Source organism: Crotalus tigris, unplaced genomic scaffold, assembly GCF_016545835.1.
Source record: "Crotalus tigris isolate CLP2741 ecotype Arizona unplaced genomic scaffold, ASM1654583v1 scf7180000020990.9691751010:1144802, whole genome shotgun sequence".
Classification (NCBI taxonomy): Eukaryota; Metazoa; Chordata; class Lepidosauria; order Squamata; family Viperidae; genus Crotalus; species Crotalus tigris.
In genome coordinates, this window is record NW_024098300.1 from 654254 (window position 1) to 678530 (window position 24277).

At 47.2% G+C, this 24277-nt stretch overlaps 1 protein-coding gene across 2 annotated transcripts in view; it reads left to right on the forward strand.

Annotated features, from left to right (window-relative positions):
• SLC8A2 (solute carrier family 8 member A2) overlaps nucleotides 1-24277 on the forward strand; it is a 55255-nt gene that overhangs the window by 6897 nt on the left and 24081 nt on the right. For both annotated transcript variants that reach the window (XM_039369156.1, XM_039369155.1), the window contains exon 2: nucleotides 14918-16751. In XM_039369156.1, coding sequence (XP_039225090.1) covers nucleotides 14947-16751 — 1805 coding nt within the window. In that variant the 5' untranslated portion in view covers nucleotides 14918-14946. The remainder of the gene's footprint in view (nucleotides 1-14917; nucleotides 16752-24277) is intronic.

Below are 24277 nucleotides of genomic sequence, written 5' to 3' on the forward strand. Positions count from 1 at the left end.
GGGTCCTCGGCTTATGACACAGCCCCAGATTTCTGTTGCTAAGCGAGACAGTGGTGAAGTGAGCCTTGCTCTTTTTTACGACCTGTCTTGCCGCAGCCCGTTAAGCGGATCACGGCAGTTGTGAAGCCAGTAACTCGGTTGTTAAGTGAAGCTGCCTTCCCCATTGGCTTTGCTTGTCAGGAGGTCGCAAAAAGAGGATCGCGTGACTCCAGAACGCACTGCGACTGTCATAAATATGAGTCAGTTGCCCAGTCACCCAGAATTTTCATCACATGACCGCGAGGATGCTGCAATGGTCATAAGTGTGAAAAATGGCCGTGTCACTTTTTTTCTGTGCCATTGTAAATTTGAACGGTCACTAAATGAATAACCTATAATAGCTCTCCTAAGTGCAGTACAGGCAAGTCCTCGGCTTACGACCACAATTGAGCCCCAAATTTACATTGCTAAGCGAGACATTTGTTGTGAGTTTTGCCCCCTTTGATGACCTCGCTTGCCAGTAATTTGTTAAGCGAATCACTGCGGTTGTTAAGTGAGTAAGATGGTTGTTAAGTGAATCTGGCTTGATTTTGCTTGTCAAAAGGGGATCCCATAACTCTAGGACATAACCCAGGGGTGCTCAAACTTGGCCACTTCAACTCCCAGAATTCCCTAGCCAGCCCTGGCTGGCTGGGGAATTCTGGGAGTTGAAGTCCACAGGTCTTAAAGTGGCCAGGTTTGAGGACCCCTGCTGTAAGCCGTCATAAATATGAGTCAGTGGCCAAGCATCTGGATTTTGATTGCATGATCACGGGGCGGCTGCAAGGGTTGTAAATGTGAAAAACGGTCATAAGTCCCTTATGGTCACTAAATAAACAGTTGTAAATTGAGGACTGCCTATGAGGATAGCCAAATGCTTCTGTGACTCTTCAGGCTGATATTATACAGGTGATCCTTATGCCTTACAACAGAGACCAGTACTTCTGCTGCTAAACGAGTTGGCCATTAACTCGAGTCATGTCCAACTTTACAGCCTCTCTGCCACTATGGTTAAGCAGTCATTAAGCGACTCACACATTTGTTAAGCAAACCTGGCTTAACTCGGTTTGCCCCACTGACTTTGCTTGCTTCCGCTGGGAAGCTCGTAAATTGGGACCCTGTGACTCCAAGGTCAGTGCAACGGTTATATGCCGGTTGCCAGGGACCTGAATTTTGATCACATGACTGCAGGAAAGGCTGCAACGGACGTAAGCATGAGGACCGGTCATTAACACCGTTGTAACTTCGCTCACTAAACGAATGGTTGTAAGTTGAGAACTATCTGTATTTTGGACCCCCGCCAGGCCAAGGCGGTGGAAACTCCAAGCCAGATTGAGGCTGATGGTTAGCCGAGCTCCGCGCCCTGTCGATGCCCACCTGTTAGGAAGAAGTAGGGCAGGCTAAAAATGTGTGGGGCACCTCCCATAGATGTCTTGAGCGCTTCCTACGGAGGACCCAAAAGAGATTAAGCGCTTTCGGGCCAGTCCATTCTTCTCAGCCAAGATCTGGCAGCGAGGCTACAACGCCGGACCGGTTTTAATCTTTTAATGATCGGTTAATCTTCCATGTACGGCTTAGGCAGGGAGAAATTTAAGCTTTATTATCCTTTGTTTCCCCATCCTGGGTAGATTATTACAGCTGCATGCCAAGCATGCCAAGCCAGATGTTCTCAGGTTGCCCCCTTGGCTGGGCTCCACGAAAAGCGACAGCGTTGAATCGCCGCCTCGTAATTTGCTGCTAGTGTCTAAGGAGCATTAAGGAAGAGAGCAGAGGAACAGGTGTAGCTGCTTGTGGACTCCAGAGTATTTTAGGCTTTAGGGCCAAAGGAGCATGTTTGCTGTTCTCACGGATGAAAAGTGGCATCTATGTGCTGAGATGGCATGCTCGCACGATGGTGGGGGGGAAATAAGGATGAAGCTTGTCAAAATTCAGAAGCCATCTGTGCCGGGTCTAGGACAATTTGGCACGGCCAGCTTGGCACAGCCAGCTCGCCGCAGGATATCTTGCTGCAGGACAAGGGTCACACTAATATCGAAGAAATAGTGGAATAGAATCATTCAGGGAAGGTTGCCAAAGGAGGGACAGGATGAAATCTGAATGGCAAAAATTTATATATATACATATGTATATGTATGTATGTATATATGTATGTATGTATGTATGTATGTCATTGGTTATTCAGGTTTTCTCCCGCGTAAAATTGTAAGTGTCTTGGCAACATTTCGACGAAGTCCCATTCGTCATCTTCAGGCTGGTGTTTTCAGCTTTGTGCTTCGAGGAGCAGCTCCTCGAAGCACGAAGCTGAAAACACCAGCCTGAAGATGACAAATGGGACTTCGTCGAAACGTTGCCAAGACACTTCCAATCGGGAGAAAACCCGAATAACCAAAGACCTACATAAAAACACCCGCGAAAACCTCAGGAAACACACACACACACCACACACACACATATATATAATCTATTTTAAATCATTCAATAGAATTGTTCAATTGTGCCACGGCCAGTTGTCCCATTCCGATTTGTGCCTGCTTCTCTAAGTGGATACGATATACAAGGAGTCCTAAAAGACCATTCTTTTAGCCTCCATCCAAAGTTACAACAGCCTTGAGAAAGCGACCTACAGCCAGTCCTCGCACTTATGACTGTCACAACATCCCCATGATCACAGGAACAGAATTTGGGTTGCTTGGCAACTGGTGTGTATTCGTGACGGTTGCAGCATCCCGGGGTCATGTGATCGCCTTTCTCAACCTTCCCAGCCAGCTTCTGATAAGCCAGGGCAAAGCCAGTTTCGCTTAACGGCCGGATGATTCATTTAACGCCTGCAGGGATTGGCTTAACAACTGTGGAAAAACAGGTCGTCATTTGGGGCGTGACTGATGCGACACCTTGCCTTGCTTAGCAGGGGATATTCTGCTCCCAACTGTGGACATAAAATCGAGGACTACCTGTGTGTCAGTCTTGGGACTTCCGCTACTAGGATCTCATAGCAAACCTGATCACAGATAGTCCTCGCCTTACGACGGCAACGGAGCCCCAAATTTCTGTTGCTAGGAGAGACAGTGGCTAAGTGAATTTTGCCCCACTTTACGACCCTTCTTGCCCCAGTTGTTAAGCGGATCACTTCAGGAACAAGGTTGTTAAGTGAATCAGGCTTCCCTATTGACTTTGCTTGGAAGAAGGTCGCAAAAGGGAATCACGTGACCTAGGGACGCTGCAACCGTCGTAAATAGGAGTCAGTTGCCAAGGTCCTGAATTTTAATTACGTGACCCTGGGGATGCTGCAACGGTCCTAAGTGTGAAAAATGGTCATAAGTCACTTTTTTCTGTGCCGTTGTAACAGTCGCTAAGCAGACTGTTGTAAGTTGAGGACTCCCTGTACAGTGCAACATATGATCCTGGGGAAAGGAGGAACAGAAATAAAAAGATGGTCTTAAACTCAAGAAATGGTGTCAGGGATCAGAAAGTTCACACTCCTTTCATCTCTGCCCCATTTGGGCTGCCTCAGACTCTGGGCCCATCACCAGGAGACGGTGAGTTCTAGTCCTGCCTTAGGCATGAAAGCTGACTGGGTGACTTTGGGCCAATCACCAGGAGACAGCGAGTTCTAGTCCTGCCTTAAGCATGAAAGCTTAAGAGCCGAGGTGGCGCAGCAGTTAGAGTGCAGTACTGCAGGCCACTTTAGCTGACTGTGTTCAGCAGGTCAGCGGTTCAAATCTCACCGGCTCAAGGTTGACTCAGCCTTCCATCCTTCCGGGGTAGGTAAAATGAGGACCCAGATTGTTGGGGGCAATGTAAATATATATACATACATTGCTTACTGGAGTACACCGCTTAGAGAGTGCTTGCACTTAAAGCGGTATATAAGTCTCATAAATAAATAAATAAATAAAGCTGACTGGGTGACTTTGGGCCAATCACCAGGAGACGGCGAGTTCTAGTCCTGCCTTAGGCATGAAAGCTGACTGGGTGACTTTGGGCCAATCACCAGGAGACAGCGAGTTCTAGTCCTGTCTTAGGCATGAAAGCTGACTGGGTGACTTTGGGCCCATCACCAGGAGACGGTGAGTTCTAGTCCTGTCTTAGGCATGAAAGCTGACTGGGTGACTTTGGGCCCATCACCAGGAGACGGTGAGTTCTAGTCCTGCCTTAGGCATGAAAGCCAGCTGGGTGGATTTGGGCCAATCACTCCCTCAGCCCAACCTACCTCACAGGGTTATTGTTGTGGGGAAAACAGGAGGGGAAGGTATATTAAGAGATGTTGACTGCCTTTGATTATTTATAAAATAATAAAGACGGGTATCATAAGTAAAGAAGACACAACCCTCTTGATGAGGTAATCTCATTCAAACGCACTTCTAAATCCGGACCTCCGACGTATCTGGGAACGCGCTCAGAGGCTTTCTGTGGCGCACCCCAATGGGGGGAAGCGAACCCTGCCACGTGTGAGTAATTTTGCACCAGCTACCTTCTACCCGGAGAGGTAGATATCCTAGTAACAAGTCCCAGTCTGCTACGGGGGAAACAAAACAGATGGGTATGTGCGAGCGTCAAAATGTTGAAGAAATATATTCCACACCTTTGTCTGCCATCAAAAAAGACACCTACCTCCCCTCCCATCTTGCTGTCGTACAGTATTTGTAAACACACACACACACACACACACACACACACACACACACGCACACACCGCCATTTTTTCCCCAGTGAAAGTCCCACGCTTTCTCCCTCTCCCCTCCTGTGGATTGCCAAATCCTCCCTTTTGTGATGTCCTCCAGCTTCTCTCTTTCTATAAACTGTAGAACTAGCTTTGGCCAGGAGAACAAGCAGCACCCCAGAATGAATTGCTATAGAGATTTGTGGGGGGGGGGCTGTCTCTGATCTAATTTGCCACCTTATTCCACAGCCAAAAGGCAAGAGACACACGGAGGCACATTCTGGCAAACGACAAATGTCAAGATTTTTATCTCTTACAGCCGAGATTAAGTGGAGCCCTGGAGAGGCTGCAGAAACTTATATGGGGCTGAAGGAAAGGGGGCAATGGAGTCCCCAACCCCCCTGTTGGAATGCAAACTTAACACCATTTTGCATTTTTCAACCATATGTATTCAAAAGTCATCGTTCTCTGAATATTGGTATTTCCTTTTTTTTTTTTTAATAACACCGCTGGTTATAATAAGGAATGGTCTGTCCAAATATGCATGTATTTATGGAAATGAGATCTCTGTTAGCCTGGGTGAAGTTTCAGTAAAAGAAAAAAAAAGGAAAAAACCTGCACAGCCTAACAAAATTACAAATCAAAAAGGCCTACGTTTGAAGTAGCCTATCTATTAAATGTTAATGCAAACCCTTAAAAAGGAAGCTTGAATTGTGGGCATTTGGACATTTTCATAAAAGATGAGGAACTCCAGGGAAAAAGAAATAGAGTCGCCTATTCTGGATGCAGATGTTCTGTCTTTTGTTGTTGTTGTTGTTGTTGTTTTAATCCTCTTATAGGATAGCATCTTTGCAGGCACAACATCATATACATAAATGATATTTTAAAATTTAAATAGGCAGAAGTTCCCAGAGCCCCCCCCCTTCCTTCCCCCCCCCCCCAGTACTGCAATTTGCCATCCTAGTCTCTAAAGAAGAGGCGATTCTGGTTGGAATCCAGATTAAAGCTGTATTTTGTCATGGTGATAACTGTGAGGCTATGAGTTAAGTTTCTCTAAGAAAACCTTCTGGTCTGAAATCTGTTCATACGCACTGGAATTCTGACCTTACTACAGCTGCAATTCTGAACTAGCAACTCTTTTAATGCATACAAAGAACAGTATGCAGCAGGAATTGGTTATGTGCAGTGTAGAGAAAAGAACTAGGGGCGACATGATAGCAGTCATCCAATATTCCTCCCTCCCCACCCCCGGTCCAATATCTCCCAACTGGCTAAGGCAGGACTAGAATTCACCATCTCCCAGTGACTGGCTCAAAGTCACCCAATCAGCTTTCATTTGCTTAGGCAGGACTAGAATTCACCATCTCCCAGTGACTGGCTCAAAGTCACCCAATCAGCTTTCATTTGCTTAGGCAGGACTAGAATTCACCATCTCCCAGTGATTGGCTCAAAGTCACCCAATCAGCTTTCATTTGCTTAGGCAGGACTAGAAGTCACCATCTCCTGGTGATTGGTCCAAATTCACTCAGTTAGCTTCCATGCTTAAGGAGAAACTAGAACTCCCGGTCTCCTACTGATCAGCCCAAATTCACTCAGCCAGCTTTCATGCCTTAAGGCGGGACTAGAACTCCCAGTCTCCTGGTGATTGGCCCAAACTCACCCAGTTGGCTTCCACTAAGTCATGGGAATTAATGTCTGCATATTTTAAGTTCACGGTCCTGCTGGCTGGGGAATTCTGGGAATCGAAGCCCACCTTCCTCCAAGTGGCCAAGTTGGGGAAACACTGACCCCTACTAAGAGCATTGCTCCTATTGCTGATGTTATTTGCACACTGATTATACACAGACATTATATGATGTTATTATATGATGTTATTTGCACACTGATTATACACAGACAAGAGTGCAGGCTGCGTAAAGTGGGTGGACCCAAAGGATGTCCCTAGCAACTGTTTCTAGCGGTAGAGATGATGTGGGCCAGGATCGTTAAATTGGAGCCCACCACCGTCCCTTTGCATGGGGTGCTGGTACCTCCTCTGGAACATACCTGAGACCAGCCTCACCTATGCTTTGTTTTAGGAATAATGTGTGCATTTCTCCTGCACAGAACACACAGCTCTCTAGGGTGTATTAAATCCCATCCCTCTCTGGTGAGGTTTTATTGACCTGCATTTATTGACTTGTGAATTAATGAGAAAAGACCTGTTTAATTTTGACTAATTTTCTCCCTTGCCTTGCCGGTTTGCAGTAATTCAGACGTGTGCTAATCCCCACGTACTTCCAAAAAGGGAGAAAAAAAATGTTCATAATCTAAAGACTTTTTCTCCCGGAAGGCCAGAATAAACTCGAGTATTGATTTTTTGGCCCATCCATCAGCAAGAACTTCTAAACATCAAGAGGAAGTGGTTTGACTTATGAGCTCTGCTCTCTTTCCTCACTTGGCGGGATCTCTGGGCATTGTTTTCCAAAAGAAGAAGATTTTCCTAGAACAGAAATAAAGAGACAGTCAGCTCTGTGTAGTGGGGAAAATGTTGGGCTAGAAACCAAGAGGCTGGGAGTTCTAGTTCTACCTCAGGCATGAAAGCCGAGTGGATGATTTTGGACCAATCGCCAGGAATCTGTGAATTGTGGTCCTGCCATTAGGCCTGAAAGCCAACTGGGTCACTTTGGACCAATCACTAGGAGACTGTGAGTACTAATCCCATTTTTTAGGCATGAAAGCCTGCTGGCTGACTTTGACCAATCACCAGGTGTTGGTGAATTCTAGTCCTATCGAGGCATGAAAGCCAACTGGGTGACTTTGAGCTGTTCATCAGGAGACTGTCAGTACTAATCCCATTTTAGGCATGAAAGCCAGCTGGATAACCTTGGACCAATCACCAGGTGTTGGTGAATTCTAGTCCTATCTAGGCATGAAAGCCAACTGGCTGACTTTGGGCCAATCATCAGGAGATGGTGAGTTCTAATCAATGCTGATTTAGAATTGGCTCAATGCTGAGCCAATCAGGAGGCAGGTCCTTGGCTGTCAGAAATCTCGTGGGAAAGAGGAGGGCAGCAAAAAGTCTTGAGCTGGACCTGGAGCCAGGTTATTAGGGGCTGGGGGAATCCTATAAGCCTACTTGAAGTGAGACAGCAATGAAGATGTTTGTTGTAGGCTCTTGGAGAAGGGCTATACAGGTTGTCCTCAACTTACGACTACACTCAGGCCCAGAATGTCTGTTGGTAACCAAGATGTTGGTTAAGGGAGACATGCCCAACATTATAACCTCTTTTGCCACAGTTCTTAAACGTTGCAGTTGTTAAACGAATCACAGGGCGGTTAAGTGAATCCAGCTTCCTCCAATGACCTTGTTTGTCGGAAGCGTGGTCATAAGTGCGAGGACCGGTCATAACTCGCTTCTTTTCAGTGCTGTTGTCTCTGAGCTCAGAAAGAGCTGCCTAGCTGGGCCAGAAAAGGGGAATGGCGGGCCTTTTCTGGGGTACGCCACAGCGCCCCCACCTTTTGCTGGCTGCGGGGTGGTACTGCAGCTTCACTTCCACCAAGGAGGGGGTGACAGGAGCCAGCCAATAGAATGCCAGCCGGGTCCTTAAAACAGGTCTGCCTTGACCCCACCTGTTGGGCCCTGCGTAGCCCTTTCCTCTTCGTCCCCTACATCTGTCCCAAACCCCCCTGCCAGACCCACTCTCCTTCCTCAAAAGAGTCAGTTGCAGCTTTAACATCGGGACACACACCATCTGGCTTTCCAGCCCTGAATGTGCCAGCTGTGTATGTGTGTGTGTGTGTGTATCTGTGTGTGTGTGTGTTTGTGTGTGTGTCTGTGTGTCTGCGTTAGTCACGAAGGCAGCTTAAGGCAGTTATTAAGAAGTAGCAAACCCTCAATCGGAAAGGGGAGACATGTTAATTCGAGACCCATTGTTGTCCTCTGGTTGAACGAGACTCCCGGATCTTTTAATTGGTGTTTCACCCAGATACACTTAATGAGGCTATTATGTTAATTACAGGAATGTTTATGTTGGAAACTAGAAATCCTGGTTTCTCCTTCCTGGAAAGGAGTAAGGCTAGAGCAGTGTTTCTCAACCTTGACAATTTTAAGGCATGTGGACTTCAACTCCCAGAATTCCACAGCCAGCATTGCTGGCTGTGGAATTCTGGGAGTTGAAGTCCACATGCCTTAAAATTGTCATGGTTGAGAAACACTGGGCTAGAGGCTTCTTTTTCCCATCAGCTCCTGAAATGCTGGACAGCTCCCCAAGGGAGACATCTGCGTAAACCAGCGGTTTTCAACCTGTGGGTCGGGACCCCATTTGGGGTTGAACGACCATTTCACGGGGGTCGCCAAACAACGCAGTCCGCCATTTTTTCCCCCCTTTTCCTTAGCTGTGGTACTCCCTTTTATTCTATTGGCTTTTGAAAGCCAATAGAATAGACTCTCTTGAATAGAGTCTAATTCTATTGGCTTTCAAAAGCCAATAGGAATTGTCCAGGCTGTCTCTGCCCTGCTGAGCCCGCCAAAAGTCCCATTCTGCAAACGGTGCTGCACCACTTGAGTAGTCCTCGACTTACGACCGGTTGAGTAGTTCTCGACTTACGACCGGTTGGGGGGTCGCGGCATTAAAAAGGTTGAGAATCACTGGCGTAAACCAACATGGTCTGACCCACATGTGCCAGAGAACATGGATTCATAGAATTAGGGAATCCTAGAGCTAGAAGGGAGCTTGAAGATCTTCCAGTCTGACCCCCTGGCCAAGGCAGGAGTCCTTATACCAATAGTTGCGCAATCTTTTCTTGAAAACCTCCAGCGATGGAGTATCCCCCAACTCCGGGAGGCAAGCCGTTCTATTGATTAATTGTTCTCACTATCTGGAAATTCCTCCTTATTTCCAGGTTGGTTCTCCCTAGGACCAGCTTCCATCCATTGTTTCCTGTCCTATCCTTGGTATAAATTGACCCCCCCCCCTCTTCCCTGTGGCAGCTCTTCAAGTGTTGAAAGATGCTATTGTGTCTCCTCTAAACCTTCTCTCCATTAGGCAAAACTTACTTCCCTCAGCCAGGGTTGTGCAGTGGTCAGAATAAAGTATTGCAGGCTAACTCTGCCAACTGCCAGCAGTTCGATCCTGACTGGCTCAAGTTTGACTCAGCCTTCCACCCTTCCGAGGTTGGTAAATGAGGACTCAGATTGTTGGGGGGGGGACATGCTGACTCTGTAAACTGCTTAAAGAGGGCTGTAAAGCACTGTGAAGCGGTATATAAGTCTATGTGTTATTGCCCTTCCTTCCTCCTTCCCTCCCTCTCCCTTCCTTCCTTCCTTCCTTTTTTCTTTCCTTCCTTCCTTCCTTCCTTCCTTTTTTCCTTCCTTCCTTCCTTCCTTTATTCCTTCCTTTTTTCCTTCCTTCCTTCCTTCCTTCCTTCCTTCCTTCCTTCCTTCCTTCCTTCCTTCCTTCCTTCCTTCCCAGTGGTTAGAATGTAGTATTGCAGGCTAACTTTCTCAACTGCCAACAGTTCAATCCTGACCAGCTCAAGGTTGACTCATCCTTCCACCCTTCTGAGATCGGTCAAATGAGGACCCAGATTGTTGGGGGGGGCAACATGCTGACTCTGTAAACCGCTTAGGGCTGTAGAGCACTGTGAAGCAGTCTATAAGTCTATTGCTATTCATCATACAATTTTTGCCTTCAGACCCCTGGATTCCAAACTCAGGATGGTCTCTTTGTCACATCAAACCGAAATAAAACACATCACGAAGAAGCATAAGATTTCCAAATACCACGCCCTTGAATAAAATTGAATATGCTAAACAATAACTTTCAGCCTGACATTAATAATAGTAATAGTAATAATAATAATAATAATAGTAAAGTTGGAAGGGACCTTGGAGGTCATCTAGTCCAACCCCCTGCTCAGGCAGGAAACCCTACACCATTTCAGACAAGGGGCTGTCCAGTCTCTTCTTAAAAACTTCCAGTGTTGGAGCATTTACTGCTTCTGGAGGCAGGTTGTTCCACTGGTTAATTGTTCTAACTGTCAGGAAGTTTCTCCTTAGTTCTAGGTTGCTTCTCTCCTTGATTAGTTTCCACCCATTGCTTCTTGTCCTGCCTTCAGGGGCTTTGGAAAATAACTTGATTAGTTTAATTTTATGTTGTTAAATCTCCTCTGCCCTTTAAGGAAATCCAGCAGGTCAAGATCCCTCCCAACTCTGTTATTCTGGTCCCTCCCAAGGTCCCACGGCCCCTCCCAACTCTGTTATTCTGTTAGACACGTCCCTCATGCTTCTCCTTCTTTTTATATCCCCGAGTTTAGCATCCTTTTTATAGTTCGGTTGCTACGGGAACGGTGGCGTTGCTACGGGTTGAGCACAGCACCGTTTGCAAAAGCTGGTCTTCCAAAGCTGGTGCAGATGGGTTTTCACAGACGCGGCGTTCCTGGTCCGCATTTTGCCCAGGCAAACTTTATAAAGGATGGACACACACACACAAGCACAGACACACACGCCTGAACACACACACACACACACACACACACACACACACGATCCTAGTTGCGCCTTGCAACTCAGTTTCTTTTTAGGGACGTGGTCGGCACGTGAATCCGAGGGAACTGAACCCAGCAGAAGGTGTTTCGTGTCTTTCGTGCTTTGAAATAATATTTTGCCCTGTTTTTATTTTTATTTTCTGCAAAGAAGAAGGGTGCTTAATAATAATAATAAAGTTGGAAGGGACCTTGGAGGTCATCGAGTCCAACCCCCTGCTCAGGCAGGAAACCCTATACCATCTCAGACCAATGGCTGCCCAGTCTCTTCTTAAAAACTTCTAGCGTTGGAGCATTCACCTCTTCTGGAGGCAGGTTGTTCCACTGGTTAATTGTTCTCACTGTCAGGAAATTCCTCCTTAGTTCTAGGTTGTTTCTCTCCTTGATGAGTTTCCACCCGTTGCTTCTTGTCCAGCCTTCAGGCGCCTTGGAGAATAGCTTGACTCCCTCTTCTTTGGGGCAGCCCCTGAGATACTGGAACACTGCTATCACGTCCCCCCTTGTTCTTCTCTTCATTAAACTAGACACACCCAATTCCAGCAACCGTTCCTTATATGCTTTAGCCTCCAGTCCCCTTGGGTTTCCTTTCATTCAAGTGGTGTTGGCAGATCAGGGAGAAGCCACTTTTGCCCTCCGCTTGTTCGCTGGGAGACAATATGATTTTCCTAAAGTGGAAGTCAACAATAAAAAAGAAAACCAGGTCCATTAGGGGTGTCTGCAGAGAAGTAAAAAAAAAAGACAGTGGCCCCTATCATCTCATCTAAGCCTCACCTTTTTTTACCTATTTATTTATTTATATTTCACATTTCTCGACCTCTCCTCAAAGAGGGAGTTAAATACGTATACGAAATACGTAAAATAGGCAGGTGAAAGATGTATGCAAAATAGGTACATGAAATACATATGCAAAATAGGTAAAATAGGTAGGTGAAATACCTATGCAAAATGTGTGAAATACACATGCAAGGTGGTTGCATCTGATTTTACGACCTTTTTATCCCAGCTGTTCTGTCAATCGCTGTGGCTGTTCAGCGAATCCGACTTTTCCCATTGATTTTGCTTTGATGGAAGTCGGCTGGGGAGGGATCGCAAGATCCTGAAATGCTTTCAGTTGTTTTGAATACATGTTGCCAATTCTGATCACGTGACTTTGGGGATATGGCCCTGGTCGTAAGTGTGAGGACCAGACCTAGGCTACTTTTTTGTCAGTGCCAATGTAACTTTTAAAGGTCAAGGACTACTACGCATAGACATGGCTTTGCAAGATTAACAATTTAAACATTATGTTCAATTCATCTGTCTCTACCGAGGAAGAGAGGGCTGGACTAGATGACCTCAGCTCTTTGATTCTTCCTCTCCCCTTTTTTTATCTTGTATCATTAAATTGTAAAAGGGGGGGATAAAGAGCAAATAAGGAACGGGAAAGCAAAACAGAAGAAGCATAAGGTTTCCAAACACCATGCCCTTGAATAAAATTGAATATGTTAGACAATAACTTTCAGCCTGACATTAGTTTAATTTTATGTTGTTAAATCTCCTCTGCATTTTAAGGAAACCCAGCAGGTCATTATTAAAATCAAATTAGTATTCAGCTATCAATGACAGTAATCAAAACAGGATAAAGCATGAAGAGGGAGAGAAAGAAAATGATGGTAATTTCTGTAGTATAACAGCTATCCCTGTTTAAGAGATCACCGGGGACTTAATATTTGAGGCCAACATAGAATAGAATAGAATAGAATAGAATAGAATAGAATAGAATAGAATAGAATAGAATAGAATAGAATAGAATAGAACAGAACAGGAACAGGAACAGGAACAGGAACAAGAATAGAATAGAATAGAATAGAATAGAATAGAATAGAATAGAATAGAATAGAATAGAATAGAATAGAATAATAGAATAGAATAGAAGAATGGAATAGAATAGAATAGAATAATGAATGAATGGAATGAATGAATAGAATAGAATAGAATAGAAGAATAGAATAGAATAGAATAGAATGGAATAGAATAGAATAGAATAGAATAGAATAGAATAGAATAGAATAGAATAGAATAGAATAGAATAGAATAGAATAGAATAGAATAGAACCTGCAGGCTGTTTTAAAAGCAGATTTGTTTAAGACATAATATCTTCCCCCTTCCCTTGCTAATTTGTTATCTGAGTGGGCAAATGATAGGTAGAAAGTAAACAAAGGGTGGTTGAGACTCGAAAAATGCTTTGTCTAAACTCTAAAGCAATGCACAGGACGTTGCTAGGATAGGATTCGAACTCAGAGCGCAGAATAGGAGGATTGGACGGGACTTTGTAGATCTTCTAATTCAAGCCTGATGGTTACCCAATCTCTTAAAAACTTCCAGTGTTGGAGCCCCCACAACTTTCATTGTTTAATTATCTTAACTGTCAGGAAATTTCTCCTTAGTTCTAGGTTGCTTCTCTCCTTGATTAGTTTCCACCCGTTGCTTCTTGTCCTGCCTTCAGGGGCTTTGGAGAATAGCTTGACTACCTCTTCTTTGGGGCAGCCCCTGAGATATTGGAAGACCACCATCATATCACTCCTAGTTCTTTTCTTTATTAGACTTGACATACCCAGTTCCTGTAACCGTTCATTGTATGGTTTAGCCCCCAGACCCTTTATCATCCTTGTTCCTCTTCTCTACACTATTTCTAGAGTCTCAGTATCTTTTTTGTATCAAAACAACCCAAACAGAATGCAATATTCCAAGTACAGTCTTATCAAAGCAGCAAACATATCCAACATACGTTCCTTCTTCTATTTTTCCCACAACAGCCCTGTGAAGTGCATTAGATTGAAGGAGAAGGACTGGACCAAATTCACCCAGTTATCTTTCATGTCTAAAGGGGGGACTAGAACTCCCTGTCTCCTGGTGATTGGCCCAAAGTCACCCAGCCAGATTTCGTACTTAAGGTGGGACTAGAACTCCCTGTCTCCTGGTGATTGGTTCAAAGTCACCCAGTCAGCTTTCATGCCTAAGGCGGAAATAGAACTCCCTGTCTCCTGGTGATGGGCCCAAAGTCACCCAGTCAGCTTTCATGCCTGAGGTGGGACTAGAACTCCCTGTCTCCTGGTGATGGGCCCAAAGTCACCCAGTCAGCTTTCATGCCTGAGGTGGGACTAGAACTCCCTGTCTCCTGGTGATGGGCCCAAAGTCACCCAGTCAGCTTTCATGCCTAAGGTGGGACTAGAACTCCCTGTCTCCTGGTGATGGGCCCAAAGTCACCCAGTCAGCTTTCATGCCTAAGGTGGGACTAGAACTCCCTGTCTCCTGGTGATGGGCCCAAAGTCACCCAATCAGCTTTCATGCCTGAGGTGGGACTAGAACTCCCTGTCCCCTGGTGATTGGCCCAAAGTCACCCAGTCAGCTTTCATGCCTAAGGCGGGACTAGAACTCCCTGTCTCCTGGTGATGGGCCCAAAGTCACCCAGTCAGCTTTCATGCCTGAGGCGGGACTAGAACTCCCTGTCCCCTGGTGATGGGCCCAAAGTCACCCAGTCAGCTTTCATGCCTGAGGCGGGACTAGAACTCACCATCTCCTGGTGATGCGCCCCAAAGTCACCCAGTCAGCTTTCATGCCTAAGGCGGGACTAGAACTCACCGTCTCCTTCTTCCTAGTCTGGTGCCTTAACCCCTGGAGGGCAGCTCCCAAGAACGCTAATGTTTCTTCCTTCTTCTTGTCCTCCCTCCCAGATCCTGTGGCCCTTAACTACTCAAGAAGGATGCTGTTTCCGTGGTGGCAGCCGAGGATCTCCTCTTCCTTTCTTACCAAAATCTTGGTGGCCGGGGTCTTTTGTGCTGGGAACGCCTCCTGGGTTGGTGCCAATGAACTTGACCCGGAAGCGAATGGCACCTGCGAAGGTTTTACTAAGTGTCAACCGGGAGTGCTCCTCCCAGTTTGGCAGCCGGACAACCCTTCTTTTGGTGACAAGGCTGCCCGGGCCATCGTCTACTTTGTGGCCATGATGTACATGTTCTTAGGGGTCTCCATCATTGCGGACCGCTTCATGGCCTCCATCGAAGTCATCACTTCCAAAGAGAAGGAGATCACCATCACCAAAGCCAACGGGGAGACCAGCATCGGCACCGTGAGGATCTGGAACGAGACGGTCTCCAACCTCACCCTCATGGCGTTGGGTTCCTCGGCTCCTGAAATCCTTTTGTCTGTCATTGAGGTCTGCGGCCATAACTTCCAGGCAGGAGAACTGGGCCCTGGCACTATTGTGGGCAGCGCGGCCTTCAACATGTTCGTGGTCCTCGCCGTCTGCGTCTACGTCATCCCCAGTGGTGAGAGCCGCAAGATCAAGCACTTGAGGGTCTTCTTTGTCACCGCTTCCTGGAGCATCTTCGCCTACATCTGGTTGTACCTGATCTTAGCTGTCTTCTCCCCAGGGATCGTCGAAGTATGGGAGGCCTTGTTGACCCTGATCTTCTTCCCGATCTGCGTTGTCTTCGCCTGGATAGCTGACAAACGGCTGCTGTTCTACAAGTATGTCTACAAGAGGTATAGGGCGGATCCTCGCAGTGGCATCATCATCGGAACCGAGGGAGAGTTCCCCAAAGGCATCGAGATGGACGGGGGATTCGTGGCCAATGACCACCGAGAGAGTGTCTTTGTGGACGGCAGCGCAGCGTCTGTGGCTCCCCTTCCGGTCGTCACCCAGGAGGAGAAAGAGCTGGACGAGAGCCGCAAAGAGGTCATCCAGATCTTGAAAGACCTCAAGCAGAAGCACCCAGATAAAGAGCTGGAGCAGCTGGTGGAGATCGCCAACTACTACGCTCTACTGCATCAACAGAAGAGCCGGGCTTTCTACCGCATCCAGGCGACACGCATGATGACCGGGGCGGGAAACATCCTCAAGAAGCATGTCACGGAATTCTCCAAGAAGTCCACCAACCTTCTGGAGGTGCCCTCCGAAGCAGAAGTGGAGGAGAACTACAGCAAGATCTTCTTTGAGCCGTTCATGTATCACTGCTTGGAGAACTGTGGCTCGGTCACCTTGACCGTGACTTGCCAGCAAGGTGGAGACACCTACAACACCTTCTACGTAGACTACAAGACTGAGGATGGTTCGGCCAAGGCAGGTTCAGATTACGAGTACAGCGAGGGCACCCTGATTTTCAAGCCTGGCGAGACCCAGAAGGAGCTGAAGATCGGCATAATTGATGATGACATCTTTGAAGAAGACGAACATTTTTTCGTCCGGCTTCTGAACCTGCGGGTGGGGGACGCGGAAGGCATGTTTGAGTCGGACTCTACCGAACACCCCAAGGGACGCCTGGTAGCCCCGCTGGTGGCCACCGTGACTATTCTGGACGATGACCACGCCGGCATTTTTGCCTTCCAGGACAAACTGTTAAGGGTCAGCGAGTGCCAAGGGACCCTGGAGGTCAAGGTCACCCGGAGCTCGGGGGCCCGAGGGACTGTGATGGTCCCCTACCAGACGGTGGAGGGGACTGCTCAAGGAGGGGGTGTGGACTATGAGGACTCCTGCGGAGAACTGGAGTTCAAGGACGATGAGACTGTGTAAGTAAACAGAGGGCCTGCGCGGGTCAATCGTGGTACTGAGCGGAAGGCAGAAATGATATAGCCTGGGTGAATATTTGATAACATTCCTGATAATACAAGCAGGTGGTTATGAGGAGAATGAGTTGAGTTGGGTTGGGTTGGGTTGGGTTGAACTGAATGTGTTCCCCTGATGCCCATCTGGGGAAGACAATTTAATCTGGAAAGCAGATGAAACTGCTAGAAGGGAGTAGGGTTGGCTCTCTGTTTATAACCCCCCCACATCCTTCTAGCACTGAGAATGTTATCTAGTTGGGTCATGAAACATCTGCAAGAAAACAACCAAGCTCAGAGAGGACCAAGGACCCCACAGTCTTCTTCCTCCTCCTCCTCCTCCTCCTTTCTAGCACTGAGGATGTTACCTAGTTGGGTCATGAAACATCTGCAAGAAAACAACCCAGCTCAGAGAGCACCAAGGACCTCACAGCCCTCCTCCTCCTCCTCCTCTTCCTCCTCCTCCCCCTCCTCCCCCCTCCTCCCCCCTCCTCCTCTTCCTCCTCCTCCTCCCTTCTAGCACTGAGGATGTTACCTAGTTGGGTCATGAAACATCTGCAAGAAAACCCCCAAGCTCAGAGAGCACCAAGGATCCCAGTCTTCTTCTTCTTCTTCTTCTTCTTCTTCTTCTTCTTCTTCTTCTTCTTCTTCTTCTTCTTCTTCTTCTTCTTCTTCTTCTTCTTCTTCTTCTTCTTCTTCTTCTTCTTCTTCTTCTTCTTCTTCTTCTTCTTCTTCTTCTTCTTCTTCTTCTTCTTCTTCTTCTTCTTCTTCTTCTTCTTCTTCTTCTTCTTCTTCTTCTTCTTCTTCTTCTTCTTCTTCTTCTTCTTCTTCTCCTCCTCCTCCTCCTCCTTCTCCCTTCTAGCACTGAGGATGTTATCTAGTTGGGTCATGAAACATCTGCAAGAAAACAACCAAGCTCAGAGAGCACCAAGGACACCACAGTCCTCCTCCTCCTCTTCCTCCTCCTCCTCCTCTTCCTCCTCCTCCTCTCCACAAACCCCATTCCCTTTTAGCGCTGAATATGTTATTTAATTGGCTAATGCAACATCTGTAAGAAAACTACCAAGGACCCCACAGTTCCACACTGAGCTACAAAGATTCTCTTCTGTTTTTTTCTTTCTTTGTTTGTTAAAAAGAAGAGAGAGCGAGAGAGTTATTAAGGCAGCAGCAGATCGCCAAAGGCAATCAAAAATTTATGGTTTTTTATTTTTTAAAAAATGAAAATGACCTCTTTCCAGATCCAGCCTAAACTTTATCCCCAGTCCCTGCACGATGCTGGGTTTCCTCCTCCCCCACCCCACCCCTCTAAAGAATGTTTTCTTAGAAAAAGTAAGCAAGAGAGAACCAGGCTACCATTTTCAATTCATTATCCCGGGTCTGAAATTTGCTTTGCAAAAGCTTCCTTCCAATCTGGCGCTTTGTGAATTAAAGCAATAATTGAGAATTGCTTTCTTTTTCTCTCCCCCCTCCTTTTTTTTTTCCTCTGGGAAGAGGTCCAAACAAATGGGGGTGGGGGTCCGTTTGAAAAGGCTGGGAGCCGAGCCAAAGTAGCGGAGTGCAGAAAGTGGAGACCCTGTTCTCCTTCCAGGCCCATCACTTGCTTTGGGGCTGCTATTTTAAGCCGAAATAGCTGACCTCGGGTCGCTGCTGAGAAGGTGGGTGATGATGGCAGGAGCAGGAAGGTTAGGAAAGGGGGGGGGGCGGTTAGCCACCGAGATGAACTTTGCAAACATTTTCCAGAAGAACAGGATTCCAGTTTTAGAGGTTTTAAAGCAGGGTTCCCGAAGGCGGAAAGAGAGAACTCCCAACGCGCAGAAAACGGGACGGTCCAACAATTTCAAATAAGGTTTTTAAAAAGCATCTTAATTTTCGTCATTCGCGTTTTATTTTGTCCCTCCTTTGGCATCCTTGACTTGAACGACCCCATTCGACTGTTTCTTCCATTTGAACCGTCGCTCTCGTCCCACGGGCGAGTTGTCATCGCCTCTCCTGAAGGGTGAATAATCCTGAAAGGACTCGGCCGTTGCTGGCAGATCTCTGTATTTTGAAATTGTGCTGCTTACAAGATAATCCTCGACTTACGGCCATTTGTTTAGCGACCGTTTGAAGTTACAACGGCAGCGGGGAAAAAAGGAACTCACAGCCATTTTTCACACTTAAGGCTGTTCCTTCCTTCCTTCCTTTCCTTATTTTCCTTCCTTCCTTCCTTCCTTCCTTCCTTCCTTCCTTCCTTCCTTCCTCCCTCCCTCCCTTTGTTCTTTCTCTCCCACTCTCCCTTATTTCCCTCCCTTTCTTCTTCCTTCCTTCCTTCCTTCCTTCCTTCTTTTCTTCCTTCCTTCTTTTCTTCCTTCCTTTTCTTCCTTCCTTCGTTCCTTCTGTCCTCCCTCTCTTTCTTTTTCTCCCATTCTCCCTTATTTCCTTCCCTTTCTTCTTCCTTCCTTCCTCCCTCCCTCCCTTCCTTCCTTCCTTCCTTCCGTTCTCCCTCTCTTTGTTCTTTCTCTCCCACTCTCCCTTATTTCCTTCCCTTTCTTCTTCCTCTTCCTTCCTTCCATCCTTCTTTCCTCCCTCTCTCCCTCCCTCCCTTGTGTCTTCCCTCCCTTTCTTCTTTCTCTCCCATTCTCCCTTCTTTTTCCCTCACTTTTTTCTTCTCCCTCTCTCCCTCCCTCCCTCCCTCCCTCCCTCCCTTCTCCTTTTCTTTCTTCTTTCTTCTTTCTTCTTTCTTCTTTCTTTCTCTCTTCAGTGTGTATGCACACCTACATATGTGTAGGCACTCTGAGGCTGATAATATCCAATTCCTTGGAAGTTCCCAGGATATTTCAGGAAGCGAGTTGTGGCCCCAGGCAAAACCTAAAAGACACCAAGGAGATGCTTTCCCAAGAGTGGTTCAAAGCTGCCTCCACAGAGTCGGTTCTGCAGACCCTCCCAGGCCCAACCCCAGGCCCCCCTCCATGTTCCAGGGAAGCCTCCCACAGGATGTGTCATTCACAGCTGTGTTTGGCTGGAAGTCAATCAAAAATGTCTCTGCGGAGTCCCAAACTGCGCCCAGGTGCCATTTTGGAGATTTAAGCTTAAGATTTAACGAGAGCTTCGTTGGGGGTGCTGTGTGACTTGTCTTTTCTTCCGCTAGATGTGGGATTCTTCCCCTTCATTGGAGAAAGAACGCTGACTTGAAGTAAAGAATCTATAGGGTGTAGGTAGGGCTAATTTGTTTGTCTCTCCAGTGGGGGTAGCCAAAAATACTGAAATGATGAGTCAGTGGGCTTGCATCCCTGGTCTTCCCAAAACTGGTTACTTCTAGAGGCAGATTGACACATCGGGAAGGATAGGATAGGATAGGATAGGATAGGATAAGAATAGAATAGAATAGAATTACAGAATAGAATAGAATTAAAATAGAATAGAATAGAATATAGAATAGAATTACAGAATAGAACAGAATTACAGAATAGAATAGAATAGAATTACAGAATAGAATTATAGAATAGAATAGAATTTCAGAATAGGACAGGACAGGACTAGAATAGAATAGAATAGAACAGAACAGAACAGAACAGAAAAGAATAGAATAGAATAGAATAGAATAGAATAGAATAGAATAGAATAGAATAGAATTACAGAATAAAATAGAATTACAGAATAGAACAGGACAGGACAGAACAGAACAGAACAGAATAGAATAGAAGGCAGGATAAAGATCTAATCTATAAATAAATAAACAAACATATATCCTTCTGAACAGGGCCCATAATAAAGTGGGCTTGTAGGAAGCTGGGGAAAAGGACGGGAATTTAAACTATTCTGCCTCAAGAGTCAGTGGATTCCAGCCCTTTTTCCTCTCTGTGTTAAAACGTCACCCACAAATTGTCTGCGAGGGAAAGGAAGAACCCAATCCAGACCCAAGTTGGCCGCCTGCACCGGCTGCCTCTGCTGCTCCTGCCCCAGCAAAGGTCACCCTTTTCCCTTCTGTAATGTCTCTTCTTCTGCTCCTCCACCTTTCCCTCCCCCTCCCACCCGAGCCAAGTCATAAGGCAAAGAAGGCTTAATCTCCTGTAAGCCCCAGGATAAAGGAAGCAATTATCCCCCCAGGGCTCCTGGTTTCAGGCACCCCCATATCTGGGTGACAGGACTGGAGAGGTTAGAATCGGGAGAAGAAAAGAGGGGCCAGGGGTCTTCTCTGCTGAAGACCCTCAGCCCTAACTAGAGCTTTCAAAACAAAAACAAACAAAAAAAACCCTTTGGGGCCCTTGGTGCTCTCTGAGCTGGGTGGCTTTCTTGCAGACGTTTCACGACCCAGCTAGGTAACATCATCAGTGCTAGAAGGGAGGGAGGGAGGGAGGGTGGGAGGAGGAGTCCCTTCCTTCCTTCCTTTTCTTGTTCCCTCCCTTTTCTCTCCTCCCTCCCTCCCTCCTTCCTTCCTTTTCTTGTTCCCTCCCTTTTCTCTCCTCCCTCCCTCCCTCCCTTCTTCCTTCCTTTTCTTGTTCCCTCCCTTTTCTCTCCTCCCTCCCTCCTCCTTCCTTCCTTCCTTTTCTTGTTCCCTCCCTTCTCCCTCCCTCCCTTCCTCCTTCTTCCTTCCTTTTCTTGTTCCCTCTCTTTTCTCTCCTCCCTCCCTCCCTCCCTCCTCCTTCCTTCCTTCCTTCCTTCCTTTTCTTGTTCCCTCTCTTTTCTCTCCTCCCTCCCTCCTTCTTCCTTCCTTCCTTTTCTTGTTCCCTCCCTTCTCCCTCCCTCCCTTCCTCCTTCTTCCTTCCTTTTCTTGTTCCCTCCCTTTTCTCTCCTCCCTCCCTCCCTCCCTCCTTCCTTCCTTTTCTTGTTTCCTCCCTTCTCCCTCCCTCCCTCCTTCTTCCTTCCTTTTCTTGTTCCCTTCCTTTTCTCTCCTCCCTCCCTCCTTCCTCTCTTCCTTCTTTTCTTGTTCCTTTCCTTTTCTCTTTTTCCTTCCTTTTCTTGCTCCCTCTCTTTTCTCCCCTCCTTCCTTCCTTCCTTTCTTCCTTCCTTTTCTTGTTCCCTCCCTTTTCTCTTTTTCTTTCTTTCTTTCTTTCCTTCCTTCCTCCCTCCCTCCCTTCCTCCCTCCCTCCCTTCCTTCCTTCCTTCCTTCCTGGCATGTGCATTTGGCCCAGGCGGGCGTGTTCTCGTTTCTGGCGGTTGCCAAATCCACCCCCGCCGTTGCAGCCGGCGAATTCTCCATCACCCGCCCACACAGCTGAGGCCGGTACGGCTCGCCTCCGTGGGAGAAGCCAGTCCGTTCCCTGAAGCATCACTGCTGCTGCCTCTCCGGGCTGGCTGCCGCTGGTGTAGTTTCCTCCTCTCCTTAACTGCTGGTCCAGGGTGGGAGAGGCGGGGGGGGGGGGACGGACTCAAATGGCTGCAGGGAAAAAGAGGGGCTAAGATCCAGTTGCGATCACTGGGCAAGAGGTTGTGTGTGAACCGGGCTTGAGCAGGGGGCTGGACTAGATGACCTCCAAGATCCCTTCCAAGTCTGTTATTCTCTTATCCCACCATCCTAGAAAGTCAAAGCTGGGAACGAAAGCATCCTAATTCTTGCTCTCCCTCCCAAGACAGCAAAACCAGGTGGGCTGAGTCTTTTCCCACCACCCAGCCCCAGCAGAGACCCTGGCGTCCTCCCCCTTCTCACAATCCCCAGCCTCCTGGTGCATTTCCAGGCAGGCCACTCTGGAGTGTAATTTAGCTGCCTCCACCACCCGCCTCTCTCGTCTCAAGAGCCCTCCCTGGCCTCTCTTTATCCAGGAGCCGGCAAGTGATGGATGATGTTTTTGGATATTTCCCCAAAGACGGCTGCTTTATTCAGCCCAAGTTATTTATTCGCTACTTGTCACCGGTTTCTGTCTGCGGGGCTAAATTTAGCACGGGGATGGGGAAGGCGCTGAGGGTCCAGAGAACAGAAGATCCAAAATGTGTGTGTGTGTGTGTATGTCTGTGTGTCTTTGTGAGTGTGTGTGTGTGTGTGTGTGTGTGTGTGAGAGAGAGAGAGAGAGAGAGAGAGAGAGAGAGAGAGAGAGAGAGAGAGACAGACAGACAGACAGACAGACAGACAGAGACAGAGAGAAAGACAGAGACAGAGACAAAGACAAAGACAGAGAGAAAGAGAGACAGAGAGACAGAAAGACAGAGAGACAGAGAGAGAAAGACAGAGACAGAGAGAGGGAGAGAGAGAGAGAGAGACACAGAGACACAGAGAAAGACAGAGACAGAGAGAGGGAGAGAGAGAGAGAGACAGAGACAGAGACAGAGAGAGAAAGACAGACAGAGAGGGAGAGAGAGAGAGAGAAAGACAGAGACAGAGAAAGACAGAGACAGAGAGAGGGAGAGAGAGAGAGAGAGAGAGAGAGAAAGACAGAGACAGAGAGAGGGAGAGAGAGAGACAGAGACACAGAGACACAGAGAAAGACAGAGACAGAGAGAGGGAGAGAGAGAGAGAGACAGAGACAGAGACAGAGAGAGAAAGACAGACAGAGAGGGAGAGAGAGAGAGAGAAAGACAGAGACAGAGAAAGACAGAGACAGAGAGAGGGAGAGAGAGAGAGAGAGAGAGACAGAGACAGAGACACAGAGAAAGACAGAGACAGAGAGAGGGAGAGAGAAAGAAAGAGAGAGAAAGAGAGACAGAGAAAGAGAGAGAGGGAGAGAATGAGTGGTGGAAGGAGAGGAGCATGGCTGGAAAGACTGCAATTTTAACAAGTCGACAGATGGAGAGGAGAATAGGAAGGGAAGGAAGGAAGGAAGGAAGGAAGGAAGGAAGGAAGGAAGGAAGGAAGGAAGGAAGGAAGGAAGGAAGGAATCCAGTAGCCTTGAGGATGGAGGAAGATAAAAGGGCCTGTGGCAACTACCTGGAAGGAAGGACTGCAAAGCATATTGTTGTTGCAAATGAAGGCAAATATGCATTGTAAAAGATCACTTGGAGGTGGGAGATACCTCCAATGTAATCTACCAGATCCCCTGCATGGATTGCCCCTGCCCCTATGTAGGACAGATGGAGAGGAAGCTAACCACCAGATTGCAGGAACACAAGTGAGCGGTCAGACGAGGAGACCCAAGCTCACTGGTAGTCTCACACTGCAATGAATGAGGACACACATTCAGGTTTGCAGCAACTAAGATTGTTGAACAAGCAGGCACAAAAACAGCCAGGGATTGAAGCCTGGGAAACAGGAGTGCTGGTTTTACCTTCAGCCTATCAAGTAGTTAGAAGGCTCGTGGCCAACACAAGCAACTGACGGCTAATGACTTAAGAAGCCAGCCAATAACACACCCCAATCAACATCCAAAAAGCCACGTATGACAGGCACTACTAATACCACATACACAACAGCACACACTCTGCTAGAAAGAAGTTCCCTGAAGATGGGCGTCAGCAGGGGTCCAAAAGCTCAGAAAACAAAACATGTTGTTACTGCATTGATGACGCTACCTAGTTTGGTAATGAAAGATCTGCAAGAAAACCCCCAAGCTCAGCTCCTATGACCCCACAGTCTTCCTCCTCCT